Below are 19381 nucleotides of genomic sequence, written 5' to 3'. Positions count from 1 at the left end.
ATGTAAATTCATTAATTGGCGAAAATGCAAAATAATTTTTATTTCTAAGATAATCCTATTGAACTAGAAAGATTCAAATCGATCAAAAACAGTTTTGAATAAAATGTAATTTGATAAAAAATAATTGTGTCGTGAAATTATCACAAAAGAAGGATCATGAATTGTCATACTTCAGCTTTTAGAATATATTTTTTTAAATTGGAATAATGAGTATTTAAGTCAGAATTTTGTGTTTAGCTGGAAATCTGAAATTTTAGGGATGCCGTCGCACCGCCCATTTTTAAGAAGTAAATTATAGGCAATTTTTTATAAAATCTTAATTTAAAGGTCAAACTGTGATATGTAATTATTAGTTCAATAACTAGGACTCTATTTTGGTAGTTAATTTATTTTTCGGACTATCACAGCATCCTTGAAAGCGATTTATAAATGTTTTTTCATCTCTACTTGTTTAAGCAGACTGAAAATAACTCGCTTAATTTTGGATTTAGAGTAAAAGCATCCATTATAAAATTAAAAGAAAACAATATTTCAGAGGGCAAGACGGTGCGATATTTTCATTATTCTAAGTATAGCTCTCAATACATAGTTTAGAAATAACGACTATTTTAACATTTTTAAATGACTGTAACTTTTCAAAAAATGATTTTTTTTTTTTAAAACGCACCGTCTTCCCCTCCGGAATATTGTTTTCTTTTAATTTTATAATGGGTGCTTTTACTCTAAAACCAAAATTAAGCGAGTTAGTTTCAGTCTGCTTAAACATGTTTTTACCACTGAAAATCACCCGTGCGACGCCCTCTTAATTAAATAGACTACTATTGAAATGCTTTCTCAAAACGTACCAATGATGTGATTTGTATTTGGTACAAACGAACTAAATGAAATGCCAAAACTAAATAGAAATTTAATTGAACGAATTTAGGGTTTCAAATTCGTGTGTCGTTTTTGGAATGGCCGATTTAATTATACGATTCAATGCAATCAACAAGCTCCTTGCAGCTTTGTAACATTGCCGTTACAATTATTATCAGGTATGAAATTCCGCACCCCATTCCTAACACTTTCACCGGCGATATTATCATAATACTTCCGTTTGCGGACGGATCGCAACGGTAAAGGCTCGTCAACCGGACCTATGCGTACTCAGATAAAATGGGAAAAAAAAATCACTTTCCATTGGGTTTTGTCTAGTGTGTTTTTCATTTTTTTTTAAATAAAACAAATTCATCACACATATTTTTGCACCGGTACACGACAATAGGGCCCCGAAAGAGAGTCGGGAAGGGGCGGCTGGGCGGAAACAAAATCTAGGTCCAAATCTGAATACGTATACACACACAATGTAATATATATATATTATTATTCATCAATGGACGTGGACTGAAACAAATAAAAAAAAAAAAAAACACTACTCGCTTGCACACTGCCGAGAATATAATGCGTACAAATTAACTCTGTAGGCAAAAATCAACGTCAACGCATACCCGTCGACACACGTCCCTCTCCTCCGCCGCCGGTAGAAAGTGTCTCGGTTTTTTTTTTTTTTTTACTTTTAAATTTTTTTACATTATTATCATCATCGTCTCCTCTATTATACGTCCGGGGCCGGGGCGTGTGGAATTTTAAACGACGAGGAGGCGATCGGGTTTTATTTGTTTTCGTTTTCCAAAACCGCGGGGCGAGGCGGACGGTTTTTTGATAAAAACACAGCGGCCTCGCCGTACGACCGTTAGTGTGTGTCCACGAGCTTTGCCGTCCGGTTAGTACACAGCGACCAGACCAGAAGCAGCGGCAATCGCGTTTGTCCAGAGACACTTGAATTATTGTACTTAAAGTGTGTTGTCTTTTTACCGTGTGCGCCCACCTGCAAGTCGGCGGTGTGCCCTGCCGCAATATATCGAAAATATTCTCATCCGTCCGCAACCACCCTGCCGGGATCGCTTCGACTCGCTTTGTCCCAGCAACCAGAGTGTGAACAACAGGTACGGTTGTAAATTTTTTTTTTATTCAATGATATCAGTTCTATATAATACACAACTTTGTAAAACAAAAGGGAAAAATAATTCGTAAGATTTTCAGCTAAAAGCTAAAGCTAAAAAATAGCGTGATATTATTTTTATACTTTTATTATACAAATCGAGTTTACTGGTATTGTTCGATATTGTTGATTTTACTTTTAAATTATATTATAATATAAACCTTTGAAAGTCTAGAAAAAAAATTTTATCGCGTTTATTCAAATAAAACCGATTAATTTTAACACTATTCGATGCTTCACATTTTATTTGTCTCAAGTGTAATTAAACGGAGTTAAGCCACTGAACTTTGTGTTTAATACTTTTTACAATTTAGGAGATACGCTTCAATGCCAATACATTTAAAATTTAGAAATAGTATATACATAAAACTATGACAAATAAACACATCTAATTGAAAAGTGATAATTTTTATTTTTTTATCTTTGATGGGCAAGGTATTGGTTTTTTTTTTAAATTCTTTCAAACGATTGAGAAAAAAATATTAAAACATAAACATTTTACACCACTCAATTTCTTTATTTAATAATAATATTACTAGGTACTAATAGTGTATTTCTAATTCAATGTATAGCAAATGCGATTAAAAAATTATCGTACGGTTCGAAATATTTTAACAATATCTACTATATTGAGATATAGTAGATATTGTTAAAACATCATTGCCTGCTTTGGTCTGAATTTTTTTATTACATTTTTGTGGGATGTATGAGATTGAGAAAAATTTCTAACAATCGTTGATGCGGTACAATTTTTTCTATTCAACATCTGGAACTAACCAGCATTTTAAATTTTATATTCCTTAAAATCACTTAGAGAACCCTTTACTTAAAATTAAAATTAAAAATCGGTTGTTAACATGATTAAATTAAAATATATTATTTTATAACAGTAAGAACTTATTAATTATTGATAAGCGAAATGTGTTTATTTTATGTTAATGGAAACCATGTTAGTTACATAAAATTATGGGATTTTTTTTTTGTGGAAGAATTAAAGTACATTTTTTTAACTAAAAAATATACAAGGTAATTTTTGAAAAAGCTCACAGCCCTGCAATAATTTTGTTTTGCTAAAGGTTTTAACGCGCTGAATTCAAATCTAAAAAGCGTTTTTAGCACGTCCGGTGTTTTCACAACTCGAGTATAACTATTGTGTTTAACTTATATTATCTTATAACAATTACCTACCTGAATAACATTATTTGCTTATAGTTTATGCCTAAAAAAATACTTTTTTAATATCATATAAATCATGTAAACACATCTATAATTTTAATTTTTTCTTAACATTGAAAATATTCTAAAATAAAAAATGTAATATAATGTGCATACACTAAATGTCAAGCTCTGTACATCTAAAATGTAAAAAAAGCCGTAGTTATAATAGGTATAAAGAACAACCAAGCTAGATTATGGATCCGTTATTTGGAGCCCATTTCAGAAGAATTTAATTGAACAAATTGAGCTAATTCTAAATCGTTTCCTAAATCGTGTTCTTCGATGGTAATTAGGCAGGTCTGATGAAAGTTTAGATGCTATTGCTGTTGTAAATTTAAGGTGAAAAATTACAGTTGAGAAGAAAGTCCACTTGCACCTAAATATATATGAATTTATAACCTTTCAAATGATGAAATAGATTTGTTCTGAGGATTTAGGTAGTCAATACCAATTAAATAGTCAATTTTTAAAAAGGTATCCATCATAAAGTATTATCATTCTAGATATAACTTCAGACAGAGGGAAGTGGTAAACTTTTCTAACATTTGGTCTTGATCTTTTTTAAAAGGGTTTGTTAATTCGCCCTTTAAAACAAAAAATCAACACTAATATATTTTTTCCATGTGACACTAAGCGTTTTTCCATATTTGTTGACATTTTTTTTTTTTTTGCAATATTCGATTGGGGTTGTAGGCGTTATAGGGTAAAAAAAAAAACCGATATCTTTTCCATCTCGATTACGAATATTTTCGAGGTGCTATTGTGTCGGCGGTATTCGTCGGCAACTTGTCATTGGAACATTTTCTCCGACTTGTATCCGGGTCGAATCCGGATCGATTCGTCATCGCCGGTACCTACATAATATATGATTATTATTATCATCATTGTTGTCTCTCTGTCGTCGCTCGCGCTAGGAGTGGTGCCGGGTGTAATGATAACAATAATAATTATCGCCGATAATACATGCAAAGACAGAGTGTAATTACACGACGACCGTTACAGTTGCCCGGCCGCTTTCCGTGGGCCGAATCCGAATGTAATTCAAATAAGAACGTGTCGACCGTTTGTCTTGTGAACTTTTTAAAAACTAGGTGTAAGACGAGTACGGCTCTCTCGCCTTGACATTTCGTCAAAGCCGCGCGACAATGATCTTCGACTATTGTTTAGAGAAAAATAAAACAATATTTTTTTTTTACTTTGCACATACCTAATTTCCAAGCCGTCAGTGAAATCTACATAATATGACAGCTGCACGTGTTAACGACAATAATATACCATACGGGTCCGAGTAGTCTCGTTGTGTTGTTGTTATTATTTTATTCTTTCAAGCGATTAGAGTCAATATATACCTAGCCGGCTCACGCGGAAATTATTGTTAATCCATAATAATTAAATGGATCATCTTAGGGCCACAAGCAACGCTTATTGGGGTTGAAATAATCAAAAAGTAGTTTTTAGTTGTAAGCTGTATTATTTGTAAACTTTTTGCTTTTGATAAATAAATAAATAAAAAAGGGGGGAGGTCCAGTACCAGATCAAACTTTTTAAGGAAATACAAATCTTGCAGCTGCCGGAAAGGGTCATTCAATTTTTTTTTTTTTAAATCTTACCAAACAATAATAATTTTTTACTAAAACGACAACTTTAATATTATACAGTAAAAATTGGCGTCTACAGAGTTTACTTTAATAATCGGTGGGTATCGGATACCCACCGATGGTAAATATTTTTTTGAATAAAAACCAAACTAAATGAAATTTTTCGCATTTATGCGCCACAAAACCAAGTTTATTGACAACAACTCGGATGTTAAAAGTTGTGTATTTTCAACAACTTTGCTTTCATTCTGACCAGTTAAGTATCTAAAGTACCTTTCTGATACGATTTCCGATCAACAGACTTAAATTTTAATCAATTCAGCGACTTGTCGTGGGTCCGGGGACACTAAGAAAAATAAATAAATAAAGGCACGTCATCATTGTGAAAACAATACCTTCTCGTCTACGCATCGAAGCTAATATTATTATTATTATTATACGTCACGGTATCATTCCGGAACTGTCGGTTGAGATTCACTTGTGTGTTTTCTTCGAGTTGTCGATTTACATAATATACTTTTATGTGCACATTATATTCCAAATAAGTCCAAAGAAGGGTGTGACAAACCAACCGAACCGTGAAATTCGCACGCGTCCGATTCGATCCACCGCCGGTCATGATTATACTGTTGATTTTTTCACACTTGGGGGTACGTTTTATCTCACAGGTTATAAGTGATTGTTAATAAAAAAGTATCCCGGACTGGACAATAGCGCTCATGTTGTGTGGTAAAGGTACTTAGTGAATGCAATGCTGGTACTGTTTTTAAGATTAGGTGTTTTTATCATACATCCAACATTAAGGGACTTTAATGGGATGAAAACTTGAAAAGTTTTGATGACTTCCTCTTCAAAATCAGAAACGCACTTAACACATTTACATAAAATTACGGCACTGTAACTTAAAAAAAAAAAAATAGTCGAATTAGTTTCTAAAACAATTTATTACAATTATAATTAGAACAATAACCGATCGACATGTTATAATGTCTACGAGGAGCTGAGAAAGTGTTATTTGTTTAGTCTCACTAATATTGTATAAGCCGCCTGACCGACTTATTCATATTAGTTTAAAGATCAGAAAGCGTTCGAAGTAATGAATTCAAAAAGTTCAATTTTTCTCTAGAAAGGACAAAAGCGTTTTTTATCTCCTGTTTAAAAAAAATAATAACCTGTACATAAATCTGATACTTGACTTACCAGTATTTGTACTTGTTTAACATGTTTAACTTCTTAAAGAAAATATTTAGTCAAAAGTTTTTTTTTGTTATCGAGAATAAATTCAAAAACTTCTAACAAAGTTGGTTCAGTACTAAGCTACGTTTTTTAGCCTCAATGCGAAGTCGATGAGATATTAATTTGCTATGGTAGTGTGTTTTTCTTGTTAACGAAATATAAATTCCGATACACAAAGCTTGTAAAATACTTAAAACACAAAATTACAAAAATCTTCCTGTTCTTATAAGTATAAAATATAATGCAGTACAGTAATGCCTACCAAAGGGTAGGTACAATTATATCTCAGTTGACTTTGCACTGGTAACTTACCCAACGTTTAAAAAATACTGTTTGTCACATCTTATTAAAAAACTAACGTGCAACACTGCTGAGTATACAAGTGGGTTGTCATCCCTAATCCGAGACACTGGATCCCTCATACCAATAATCTGATAAATTGCTTTATTATATTTACTAAGAATAATAATTGTGCTAATGTTGTTTTGTCTTCTGCTTGTGCTTGTGCAGTGTAGTCCGGAAGAAAAATGATCCGTGTGACGATAATTTTAGCAGCTTTGACGATATCCGGTCAATGCCAAAGCACACAGCAAAGCGGCGTCGATCGCGACACGTCGGTTTCACAGGGATTCATGCCGATCAATAACCAACAGGCCGTGGCGCCAGCAGCAGTCCCGGAAACGTCGTCGGTACAGAGCAGAGATTATTCAGGCGGTTCAGATTTCTATGGTTACAACAATTATCCACCTAGTTACGGACCGCCGAGCTCGAGTTATGGGTCTTCCGGATCGGGTTCGTTAATGTCTTGTAATGCCCCTTAATCGAGCAAAAAACCACAATAATACAAACACCAACACTCCCTCCTCTTTTGGATTGGTTTATGAAAAATTATAAAAACTAACATTAATTTCAATGCTCTACACAATTTGGCAACGGAGAAATTTAAACGAGGGGGCTAGACATATTATTGGTACACTTAAGATTTTAAGTGTACCAATAATAGTCCACGTTTTTGGATATAATTTTTTTTTTGGTGAGAGTTTAACGTTATAATAAAAAATATTTTCTTATACGTTTGTGGATTTCTTCTAAATTTTTATTTTATTGTGTATTTAAGGAGTTTCTTTCGAACCTTCGTCGCCGGGCGAATCCAGTTCGTATTCAAGTTCTGGTTACAGCGTTCCGTACTACCCGTATGGAGACGACAGTACAAAGAAAAAGAGACCTAGCTACGCATCGCCTTACTATCCACGTGAGTAAATAATTTGTTTTTTTTTTAAATCATTAATGTTAAATTTAAATCATTTATGTTAAATGTTAATAATAGCATACCGATTGTACTGAAGGCTGATAATTATAGGCTTAAGTAAGAATGTTGAGAGATATATTTGAATACATGAAAAATTAAAACGTATTTTAACAAATTAAGTTTAAGGTATATTTTTCTATTGAGTAGTATTTAAACAAGCTAAAATACAATATAGTTTTACAACACTCGAATCAATATTGCGGTTTTTTCACAATAAAATAGTAAATGTTAATATTCTTAAGAGGTATTCAAGTACCTATAGATCATATGGATTATTTTGACGGTAAATCATTTCTTAACTTAAAGGTAATTTTTATAAACTATTTTTTTACTGATCATTGACATTACTTGTTCCGTATATTTTTTATTTTAAAGCTGGCACAAGTCGGCGGAAGCGATAATAATATTGTATGTAATTGTCTCTTTAATGAACTCAATAGGTACGCATTGTTAAATAGCGATTTAAGCTTGAAAAAGGACTAATCCAACTAATTGAAAAAATAATTACAACATTTTTATACGAGAAAATATAATTAAACAGACCGTTTTTTGAGTGTAAGTTAATTAATTTGAACTTTTAACAATATTGCAGTTGGCACGGTCTCTTTTTGTTTTTTAGTCGTTAGCCAAAACTTTAAAGCGACAAAAAAAAAATCGAATAATATTAATTATAACAAGTTAAGTTTACAAAGCCCCGAAGTCGATGTTAAACAAAAAATAATGCCGGATGAATACAAATTCCTGTAACAATAGTATAATACAGTTTTGAAACAGAAAGTGTACACTCATTGTGCCGAAACCAGTATATAGAACAAATACTCAACCAAAAGTGAACAGTGTCATAAAAATAATAAATGGTAGTTAAAATTTAAGGTAGAAATTAAATATTTTTTTCACATTGTTTTTATTAATCGAAATTTAAAAACAATAGTATTATGTTTAAAATACAAATACCCGGAAAGATTTATGAAAGGTCTGTTCTGTTGACGTTTTAGATCAAAAAGTCGACTACCTTAGAATCACCTGTATTCATTATGACTTGTATCGTCGTCATAAGTGTTTGTATAATTCTATGTAATTTAATTTAATTTAAAAAAAAAGGTTTTGTTTTTTGTGGGGATAAAAGATGTATGTTTCGATATTTAAAGTGTTGTACATTTGTTTTAATTGCATGACTTCATAAACGAAAACCTCTATTTCAAAAAATCTAGTAAGGAGACCACAAAACTTGTATATTAGTATTGAATTAAAATCTAATCATGCTAAGTGGTCGAAATTGTCTGAAATGTTTTTTTACTCAAAACATCACAGAACCTTTATAACTATATTATTAAAGATCAAAAAAAGAGGATATTTTAATTCTGTAGCTAATACAAATCTATCTAAAAAAATCGACATTATTATTCATTTCAAACCAAGACTTGAAACAGCCGTGAACCTTTTTTAAAAAGCTAAATTTTAAACAGTTACCTAATAACTTTTTTTTAATGAACTTTTTTATGTTTCAAGTAGCAACGTTAAGTTCTTTAGTGCAAATACAAGTACAGTTGTAAAACATGTAAAGTCTTACAGCAAACAAGTTAATAACATAGACTTTTTTTTTAAATAAAAAAAAATACAACAGTTGGGGGTGGAGTGGATGTAGGAAAACTTGGGGGAGTGGGGAAGGGGCAATGTTTGAAAGAGAAATCGGGAAACCCCGCGTCGTTCGGGCGCAATCAATTAATTAACTATCCGGCTGAAACAATGGAAACAATGCGCTAGCCGATATTCTTCTAGGACGGGGAAAACATAAATAGGTATAAGACAATAATAATAATAACAACAATAATGATAATAATAGTGATAATTTGATTAACATCGTAAGCCATTATTCGTGTAAGCGCAGAGCAACGACGGTGTTTTTTTTTTGTGATTTTCGATTATATTGCCTTGATATTGAATGTGTGCTCGCTATTGATAGGCCATCAAAGGGGAGAAATTAAATTTCAACGCCCACAAACGAGGTCGGTTTAGAATATACTATATATTGTTCTGAAGGAAATTGGAACTCGCGCAGCATCTCTATCAGAGGGATACGATTCGATGATACAATATAAATAAATCGTACTATATAAGAACAACACCGTCGTGTGTGTGTTGCCCATCGAACAAAAGCGGATGAGATGCATAAATCGATCATTTCTCTATGTATAGATCCATATAAGCGTCGACTGCTATAATCGTAATGGAAGTTTATGAACGTTTTCCGCATTGAAACCGTCGAATTACACACACGATATACATCATAGTTTACCGAAAAACCTCTGTTTTGCAAACGTTTAGATAACTCGGTTAGTCAGGATAAGTAATGTGTATAATATAAGAGAAAGAAAATAGTTTTGTCATGTTCAATTTGAGATATACATTTAAAAAAATTGAATCGGTAGAAATCCAGTATCCGGTAATTATGGGGAAAAACAAATAAAACCCTATAACTCTGCAATTAACTCATTACCAATATAATATTATAGGGTACATTTTAAGGGCAAACAAATTTATTGATCATTATGAACTATAATTTAGGCGGAATAGATGGTTTACTGTTTCAAATCATTTTTTATTGAACATTTTTGTGATAATATCAACATAATACACAAAATGTTTGTATATTATACAAAAATACAATTTTTTTATTAGATATATGCCTTCGATTTTATTATTTTAACTTTTATTTAAATAACCTATTAGATATTTGAGTTTAAAATTGAAAATCAATTTAATTTATTTAAAATAAATGAAAGGAAAATTGAAGTAGTTAAAATGAAAATGTTGAATTGGATATGTAGAGTGACTAGGTTAGAGGGTTTAATGGATTTCTTCATAACTCTATTAAGTGTCTATTTACTAGTTGTATACTAATTTAAATATTTTTACCCAGTAGAGGTAGTGTCTAAAAAAAATTGTTGTTGTGACTAAATACTTATCTTATATACGACACACAGACAAAAAAAAAACAATAAAATATACAGACAACCATTGGAAAACTAATAAACTGACTGCTCCGAATAACGTACTAGTTAATATGTAAACTTATGATAAACGGGTAGTTTACCTTAAGAGTCAAATTAACGTGGGTAATAACGGTTACTAATTTTCAGATATTTGTTTTAGAAATAAAATATTTTTATTTAACTTAGTTCCATAACTATGTAGTTAAATCGGTGGAAAATTACTCACCGGACTTTACATAACTGTTAACGTTACACCGTTACTTTTAACGCATCTATAATACTTGGTTACAAAATAAAATCAGAGATTTCGGCTTGATTATATCTCAAACATAATAAATAATATATTAAAATATGATATTTTATGAATTTGTAGCTTGGCCGTTTTTATTCTATTAGAAATACCTGATTATTTCATAAACTGATTTATATAGATTAACGCCCATGGTAACGTGTATACTAGATTTCATATTGATTCCTTTTGTGACGCGTTCACTTTTGTTATCCATTCGGTATTGTTTTTATATTTTTGTATTACTTAACTAATTAAAAATCAATCGATTAATAACTATAATAATAATTTATAATAAGAACTAGTGTATATTTACTGTATACCAACGCAATACAAATAATATGTAAGTCACTCTTGTTCAGAAAATAATAAGTTTAATTAAAAATAGAACAGGATATGAATAAAAACATGATTACTATCGATAGCAGACTCGTTACATAAAGAAATACTTGTACTAGAAAACCATACTTTGTGCTATTTGCACTACAATCTATAAACCGAGAAAGCATAATGCTACTTTAAGATAATTCAAACAGTCCGGTGTACTTTAATTGTTAACAGTTTGTTAGTCTGTACAAAAATAAATAAGGTGCTTCGTCGAAAAATCCAAACATCGACAAAAAAAAATCGTGTAAATTGTTAAATGTGTTGTAAATTTATATTTTTCGATTCAGCTATTGTTATCATAATTAAAATGTTAACATGTTATGTATTTTTATAAATATTGATTTTTGTGTGCCAAAGCTAACTCGTTTAGATTTTGACAAAGATAGTATATTTTCTATTTCTGACCTTTTCTTTTCTAAATCTCAAATTAAGATTGTTATTTCTCATTTTTTTTTTCCAGCAACAACGGTCGCTTGCCCGAATCCGTTTACCAACAACATATTGACGGACCTGTTGAAAACCGGGAGCACAGCCAAATTCGGTCTTGTCAAATCCGTGATAGCCGCCATCGCCACGTTATTCCTGGCGAAAATCCCCATACTGTTAGCCGTCAAGGCTTTAGTACTCAAGTTGTTTGTCGTTCCCTTGGCCGTCGTCGTGCTGTCGTTGCCCGTGCTCATCCCGGCGGCCCTCCTGTTCCAACCCCTGTGGAAGAGATGGAAGGAGTTCGTGGGAATCGACTCCAAACCGCAGATGGTCATGATGATGCCGGCCAACGACAGCCCTAAGCCCAGCAACAGCACCACGCCCGAACCGGCTTCCTCGAGGGCCTTGGAAAACAACCTGGAAGGCATACTGAGCAACTTGCTCGAGTCGGAGAAGTGCATGGAAAGACTTGCTTGTCAGTTGGGCGTGAGAGACGCGAAATCAGAGTACAAACAGCAAGTGTCTTGGTAAGTAAACGATCCGGACATGTCCATTGGTCAATTTAAAATTATTGTGCATGGACATTTTTGTGTCGCGAAATCGGTCACGTTTGATAAGAGGAGGTGTCTGATAAGGGATCAGATTTGACGATTTGATTGAATTAATCTGGCATGTGGTCACAAGTTCCAAAATTCATAGGTTCCCAAAGTCATAGATTCTCAAGCCGTCAAGCTAGCAAAAAAAAGAAAAAGTAAACGACCACGAAGGGCTGTGCAATGCGGGACGTTGGCATTAACCGTCATGACCATATTGATAACTTAAAAACTTGATATCATTTGGGAACCCATGACCGATGCCATTTAATCGGTCTTACCGCTAAACTATCAGCAACCATTATCAACTGTCTCTTATTCTTCGATTGGGAAAAGTGAGGGGGGATCATATAGTATAATATTACATAATATATTACTATTCAAGTGTTCATTGCTTCGCGCTGGCTAATAATAATAAACTAACAATTGGTTTAGATAGGTTAACTATTATGTGTTGGAGGGAATGGAGTGGTGTTGAGGGGAAATTTAAATTTTCTGGATAGTAAAATCGTTTTTTTAAATAAATAATAATATTTTCCAAGCAATAATCGAGTTACAATATTCGAATAAGTCGACTAGCGACAAGTGTGCCGGTTTCAGCAGCAAATAGGCAACTCAATTCACTATAAAGTAATTGGATGTCGGGTTTATTTTATTATAGACTAACGTAGAAGGCTGATTGCTCTGCTGTAAAATGTCGGAGAAAAATATATATTACATAATAAACAACAATAGCAGTTTTTTTTCAGTTAGAAACGATATTAAAAAAATAAAGCTCTGATTTTTGTGGAAAGACATACATGAAAACATTTTATATTTGGATAATGTGTTTGATTTTTAACTCTGTTTGACTTATGATTATTTATTTTAAATAAAAACCAGAGAATTTGTTCAGACGTTCTGACGTGCCTAATAATAAATTTAAATGTAACCTAATAGTTGTTAAATAATATTGTGTAAGTAATTTCACATGAAGTTATTTTTTGAATGATTCAAATTTGATGAGATCACGAAAAATAGGTTTCGATCTCACTGTGAGTGAAAAAAAAAATGTAGTAGTTGTAAAAAAAAAAAATAAATAAATTGGAGAGCAGATTATAGCGAAATTATCTAGTCTAGACCAGATAGACATGTTTTAGTTTAAGTTGCGGTTTTTTGCTGTGACAATTTTTTTTTTGCTCTCTCTTATCAATTTATGGTTTTGCTGATTTGCGCGCAAAGCGACAATCTCGTGCGACCATTTCCAATTGGAAACTATATCATTTTTTTTATTAGTTATAATTTGTGTCGGCCAGACAGGAAATACCGTTCAGAAATAATTTTCGATTTTGGTGTTGATGATGATAAATGTGTAATTGGTGTTCGTTAAAGTAATTATTATGAAAAGGAAGGACCCCCTGTCGGCCATCGCATGCTCTATTAAAGATAAGTTTTCACTCTTTATCGCCTGCGTTTGATCGAGTATTAATTATTATTGTTTTTTTTTGTCAATTTTTATCTCATTCCTCTTTTGGAATATCTGAATATTAAAACGGGTTTTAACGACCTTTTCGGCAACGCCCATCCAAACTTCTCAAATGCACTTACATCATTTATTTTAAACTTGACTAATTTTAGTTTTGGCCTCCTTTTTAATAGTTTTACATTATAACAATATCATTTTCATTTGATTTATTCTATATAAAAAAAATTATCATTTCTAATCTACATCTTTTTTTTACACTTTTAATGGAAAAAAATCGAACATTATACGATAAAAAAAATTCGTTGGTATAAAATAAAAAAACAAATATTCAAAAAAATTGTTTGAATAATAATAATAATAATTACTTTTTGCTAATACGGTGCTACACACTTAAATCTCAAATCGACAAATTATCCAGATTTATTTGTTTATCAAAATTAAAAAAACAAATCTTCAGTTAGAAAACATTTTTATAATGTTTACTAGAAACAATAATTGTATTATTTAATTTAGATTTAAAAGAAAAATCTGTTAATACGGATAATCAGTTTATTTTGAAGGATATAGTAAATTTGAAAAATCTGTATTGCTAAATAAAATTGCGCTTATATAAAAAACGAATTTTGTAATTATAAAAAATAAAATTATAATGTTAATAACATTTATCGAACGACAAGAGTTAATACTATTATTATTATAACGGTCATCGCTTTCCTGTCGTTGAGATCGAGCAGTGACACTAATAGAATAATTGAATTTCAATTTTTACATTGTTGAAGTATTTTCTAATGCTTCTATCGAATGCTTTATGTTAGTCATTTACTGATAAAAAAAAAAATATTTTTAACAAGTAATTATTATGTCTATTCCGCATAAAAATAATAATATTCAAAACGAAAGACAATTTGACATTTCACTCATTGTTCGTTTTCAATAACCTTGCTACGGTACTTTTCAAACACAAAGAAAATATTTATACAATTTTTTTTAACTTCTTATAGCCAAAAATTAGTTTAGAAAAATATTTTCCTGATCATTATGTTAATATTAAATGTATACACCGCTACAGTCAGAGTAATAATTAATCTGTATGATTTAGATAAAAAAATGGTAAGTTCAATAAGTAAATATGCAAAGACAGTAAAAAAGTTTACACGATTAAATTAACAATAAACATAAATATTTTTTATTGTTACAAGAATTTTGTAAAAACTTAAGTGGGACTCGATAAACGTAATAAATATCATTTGCAATATTAAAAGTGTTTTATTGTATAAAAAATAATATACACATTTGCCTTGTTTGGTCACAAATTTGCTTAGATAAATCGAAAAGTATATTCCAGTGAACTGTCAATTGTTTCGTTTGCTTAAGTCCATACAAATTTATGTTTTGACAAGCGTCCTTGTTTAATGACAGGGCTAGAATTAAGTACACAAAGGATATTTTAGAATTTGGTTACAATATAATGCTGCGTCAATCAATAAGTTTTCAAAAGCGGACTTTTCCATAAACTGTCATCGTGTAGCTGTATTTTATCATTTATATTCTAGTATAGATTTTCAGTCCAAGGGTTTAGAGCTTCGGCGTTAAGAAAGATTTTCCCTTTTCCCGGTAACTATGCCAGAACGGAAATTAAAACGTTGCCAAAAATATTTTCCTTTATAATTTCAGTTTCTTTTATTATAATAATAATAATAGTGAAAACGTGACGCAGTAGGGAGGCTTTCAAAATGGACGCAGGCGATTATCCAGGCGAATATTCTCCCTTTTCAATCGGGTTACACATTTTTTTTCGCCTTTATTTTGTCCGCATTAGCAGCAAGCGTATTTAATAAAAAATTTAACTTACAGAATTTCAAAAACAAATGAATGAATAATTTTATTAGAACATGCCAGTAAGTCTCATAATTTTGTCACAGCAATAGCTTATGGCTTATCAACAAAATGGCTTTTACGCGTAGAACAAATTATGTAAAAATAACACCATGAAGCTTATACAAATTAACTTAAATACAAATTGACATACCTCGGATTTATTGGTTGGTATTAACGGCAACAAATTAGAATCTGATCAGCCGCTTTATCGCATTCGCCCAAGAACTAAAAAATATTGTATTACAAACACATTATTGCTTTTATCGATTTTTGTCGGTTTCTGCCATCTGCTGCTGATTCGAGTCGGAGTGTTTATTTGAAATTGGTGTGATTACATTCTGTTAAAACAATTCCAAAAGGACCAGTGTGCTCTTTCCTACCAACCGTTTTCCCATGTCGTTACTTGTTAGTTGGATAATCTTCTATTAAAAAATCGCCTTACTTAAAAATTATACTCAAATACATCAGTCGTGTAGTGCATTGATGCCATAAACTATAGGACGACGATTGACAATAATGTTAATAACGATTTGCAAACCGAACAGAGAATTGTGTGATGTTTGATTTTTTTACCGCTAAAATATTAACTCGATTTAAAAGGTTAAACCTTTTCCTACCGCGTTCGCTATAACCGACTTTGGCGTGCTATTGTCCCGAATAATGCTTGTGAAATATTTGCATTACAAAAACAACAAGTCACGTGTAATTGTCACACTTTCGTTGTACTTTTTTGTCTTTTTACGTAAATACTAGAAAGTTCATATTGTTTTCCAACGAATCCCCGTCTTAACAGTATCATCGTTGACGTGACGGAAATTTCGGAATTATTACTATTTGTTTTACAACACACGTTATTGCAAATATTTAGAACAACGACACACATCAGTGTGGATTATCAAAAACAAAACAAACAAATTTTCTACACTTTTAAACGTATTTGAAATACTTAAATAAACGCTCCGGGCCGAATTTATGGCATAGTCGCAATATAATTAAAATATTTTCATTGTCTATTGACGGTTGATTCACTCACACACAGTAACCTGAGCATTGACTACAGTCAAAGTGTAATTTCCCTCTTTTTTTTGTTGGGTTTTCCTAAATAAAAATAAAAGTTTGACTACAGATTTTGGAGAAAATTGTATATGATCCATTCGCGGTCTACCTTCGGTCTAATTTTCGAAATTAAATCCCAAAAATTTTGTTTGAAATTGTGAAAAAAAAAACAGTTTCTATCCCTTCTAGTTAACCCTATATCCGGTTTATGATATTTTTTTGGTTTGTCAACGGTTATCGGCAGTACTGTGTTTAAAGAATATTCCATACAAATTTGAAACTAATTCGACTATTTTAAAAAAAAGTTTTTAAAATTTATCTTAATTTTAAGTCGAAAATATTTAAATTTTTCGAGATTTTGAAAGGAAGCGGTGAATTTATTAAAAATTTAACCCAATAAAGGAATTTTTATGTACGATTTTTATTTATGATCTATTAAGTTGCTACGCGAAGAAATCGGTTCAGCGGTTTAAAATATATCGTCGGTCCAGACACAAAAATAAATAAAAACACATCATTGTAAAAACAATACCTATTCTTAGTTCCGCATCGAAGCTAATACCTACCTATCATCACGTAGGCGGCACGTACAATAACATTTATTTTATATTAATTTTATTGTTTTTTTTTTCTTACAAAAATTTACCGATAGAATAAATAAAACAAGCGTTAATGATAAAATAATAATCAAACACTTCCTCCTGTGTAAAACTAGGACAATTGTATTGTATACAAACGTTAAAAATAGAAATTGTTATTTTTTTCTTTTTTTGCGCTAAAAATTAGTTTTTAGATATTACTTATCCGGCTCTTTGTTTGGCTCGGTAAAATTTCAGAAAATTATGCAACGCCCGAATGTTGTACGATACAATTTAACGGTCTCGATCGATCCACTATGCTATTTTATACAAATTAACCTAAATAAAAAATGTCAGGATACATTGGTGAATTACATTATTATAGTTTGTCGGTCAAAAGCTTTCTTGATGTATTTTGTACAATTTTCAAAGAGAAAAAAACCGAACGCGACGAAATCACATTTATAAACGTTTATATGCAAACTGTAGAAGTTTGAAGTATAAGAATTGATAAAAGCATTGTTAAAGCTATTATGTGCTCTAAATTACACCTAAAAGAAACAAAGAAAACATTTTCACCCCTTTTTGGTGCGAGGAGTTTTTTTAGTTGTATACTTATATCAGTAGTATATAGTATTATACCGAAAGATTATTCCATACAAATTTGAAAACAATTAGACATTTTTAAAAAAAAGATATAGCCCCGAACATTCAAGTCATGAAATGTGTACACTTTTTTAGTGTTTTTCTCGATTTCAAGGGAAAGGGGTAAAGTTTTTAAATTGTTGACTCGATTTGCTACGGGCAACATTTTTCACGCGTCGAAAATCACAAAATAAAAACGCATCATTGTAAAAACAATACCTTTCTCAGCTCGGCGTCGAAGCTAAAATAATCAAATACATTCGAGATTCGACTTTCGTTCAACTAGCAAAACACTATGGTATTTTTAAACGACCAACTTTCATATTACCCATAGTGTTGTTGACACACCCCAAGGTTATAGTGTTGTCGCCGTTTAGCTGGAAGCGTCGAAAATCCTACTAAAAAAAATGCATTGTCCCGGAAACGGTGTCACGACCCGCATTGCAGCCGTATACAAGAATATAGTTTCAAAAATGTCAATAGACACGTCCGGGCTGTGCTTTACCGTTGTTATGTAAATGTAAAATAATATAATGTATTTGTTTATTTTTTACTTTTCCACTGTAAAACGACCATTAAGCATACTGCACACGTCCGATGGAAACGTGTTGGCCTAGTTCCATTTTCAATAGGGTAGACCGAACGACAAATGACAACAAAAAAAAAAACCCCTATCTAGTTTGTAAAGTATATTCGCTAGCAGCTTTCATAAACGACCAACAATTACACTACCGACAAATTCAATTTAACCGCGTTGTACGAATAATTACTAATAGGATACGGTCGACCCTTTTTTGTTAAAGCACAACGCTCTGACTTGACCACCGTTTTGTAAACGTACGTTTAATTGACAACAATACTTGAAAGGCAACGGGCAAGAAGGGTAATAGTGCATTTTTGACAATTTGTTCACGAGACCATTAAAGTTAGTTTTAGTGTACAAAATATCTATGTCTCGAACCGTTTTTAAGGCGCCAAGTTGGCCCCACAGACTTGAATTCGCTGTTACAATTGTAACGAATAATGATTTTTTTTTTTTTCTATTTAGGGTTTTGAAGTTTTTGCAAACGCTTCGCGTCGTCCAGAAGAACGATCAGATCAGAGATAAACTCAAACAGTACAGAGAGGCGTACAACTACGGCACCGACGCCGGGGTGGGCATGGCCGAACAAGAAAACCTGGTCAACGCCGTTTGTTCGGAAGACCGCTATCCCTGCCGGAGTACCCAAAGGTCGTTGCAGAGAAGCACCAGAGCACTGGTCGGCGTTGCCGGATTCTGATAACGACTCAACCGATTTTCTTCCTGTTGTAAATAATACACTATTATTATGTTCATAATTTATTTATTTTTTTTGTTCAACGTTTAAAAACCGAACCGTTGAAATTATTTATTATATACATACATACTTATATATATATATGATCTAAATTGAAAAGTCCCTGCGCACTTTGCAGGTGAGCCATATTATACGAAAATAATCATCAAAAATATAATTTTGTAATAATTTATTTAATATTTTTCCAATCAATTATATCGTTTATACAAAAAAAAAACATATTGTTTTAGTATTTTTCAGCGTTCTATTTAGTTTCGTCTTTTAAGTTATTGATTATATACAGTGTATACCTAACGTTATTGATAATAAAACAATTATTTATAAACTGAAAT

The 19381-nt window shown here is 31.7% G+C and overlaps 1 protein-coding gene across 1 annotated transcript; it reads left to right on the top strand.

The window, feature by feature from the left end:
- Positions 1-1723: 1723 nt before the first annotated feature.
- On the top strand, positions 1724-19374 carry LOC126847008 (uncharacterized). The gene is made up of 5 exons (XM_050586936.1): positions 1724-1985; positions 6604-6885; positions 7211-7345; positions 11532-12024; positions 18761-19374. The coding sequence occupies exons 2-5, from the start codon at positions 6621-6623 to the stop codon at positions 18990-18992; spliced, it is 1125 nt and encodes a 374-aa protein (XP_050442893.1). The 5' UTR covers positions 1724-1985; positions 6604-6620; the 3' UTR covers positions 18993-19374.
- The last annotated feature ends 7 nt before the right edge of the window (positions 19375-19381 follow it).

This window comes from Adelges cooleyi, unplaced genomic scaffold (assembly GCF_023614345.1).
Source record: "Adelges cooleyi isolate 19-005CV unplaced genomic scaffold, UGA_ACOO_1.1 ACOO_flye_CR_arks_rails_tigmint_CR_PRNA_9, whole genome shotgun sequence".
In the NCBI taxonomy this organism is placed as follows: Eukaryota; Metazoa; Arthropoda; class Insecta; order Hemiptera; family Adelgidae; genus Adelges; species Adelges cooleyi.
The sequence above is the reverse complement of the archived record's forward strand: the minus strand, read 5'-3'. Positions and strand labels throughout refer to the sequence as shown.

Excerpts from the sequence above, each read along its gene's own strand:
- LOC126847008 (XM_050586936.1), top strand. The coding sequence starts at position 6,621 with ATGATCCGTGTGACGATAATTTTAGCAGCTTTGACGATATCCGGTCAA. Across the intron at positions 7,346-11,531 it reads CGCATCGCCTTACTATCCAC|CAACAACGGTCGCTTGCCCG; the intron begins GTGAGTAAATAA and ends TTTTTTTTCCAG. Across the intron at positions 12,025-18,760 it reads TACAAACAGCAAGTGTCTTG|GGTTTTGAAGTTTTTGCAAA; the intron begins GTAAGTAAACGA and ends TTTTCTATTTAG.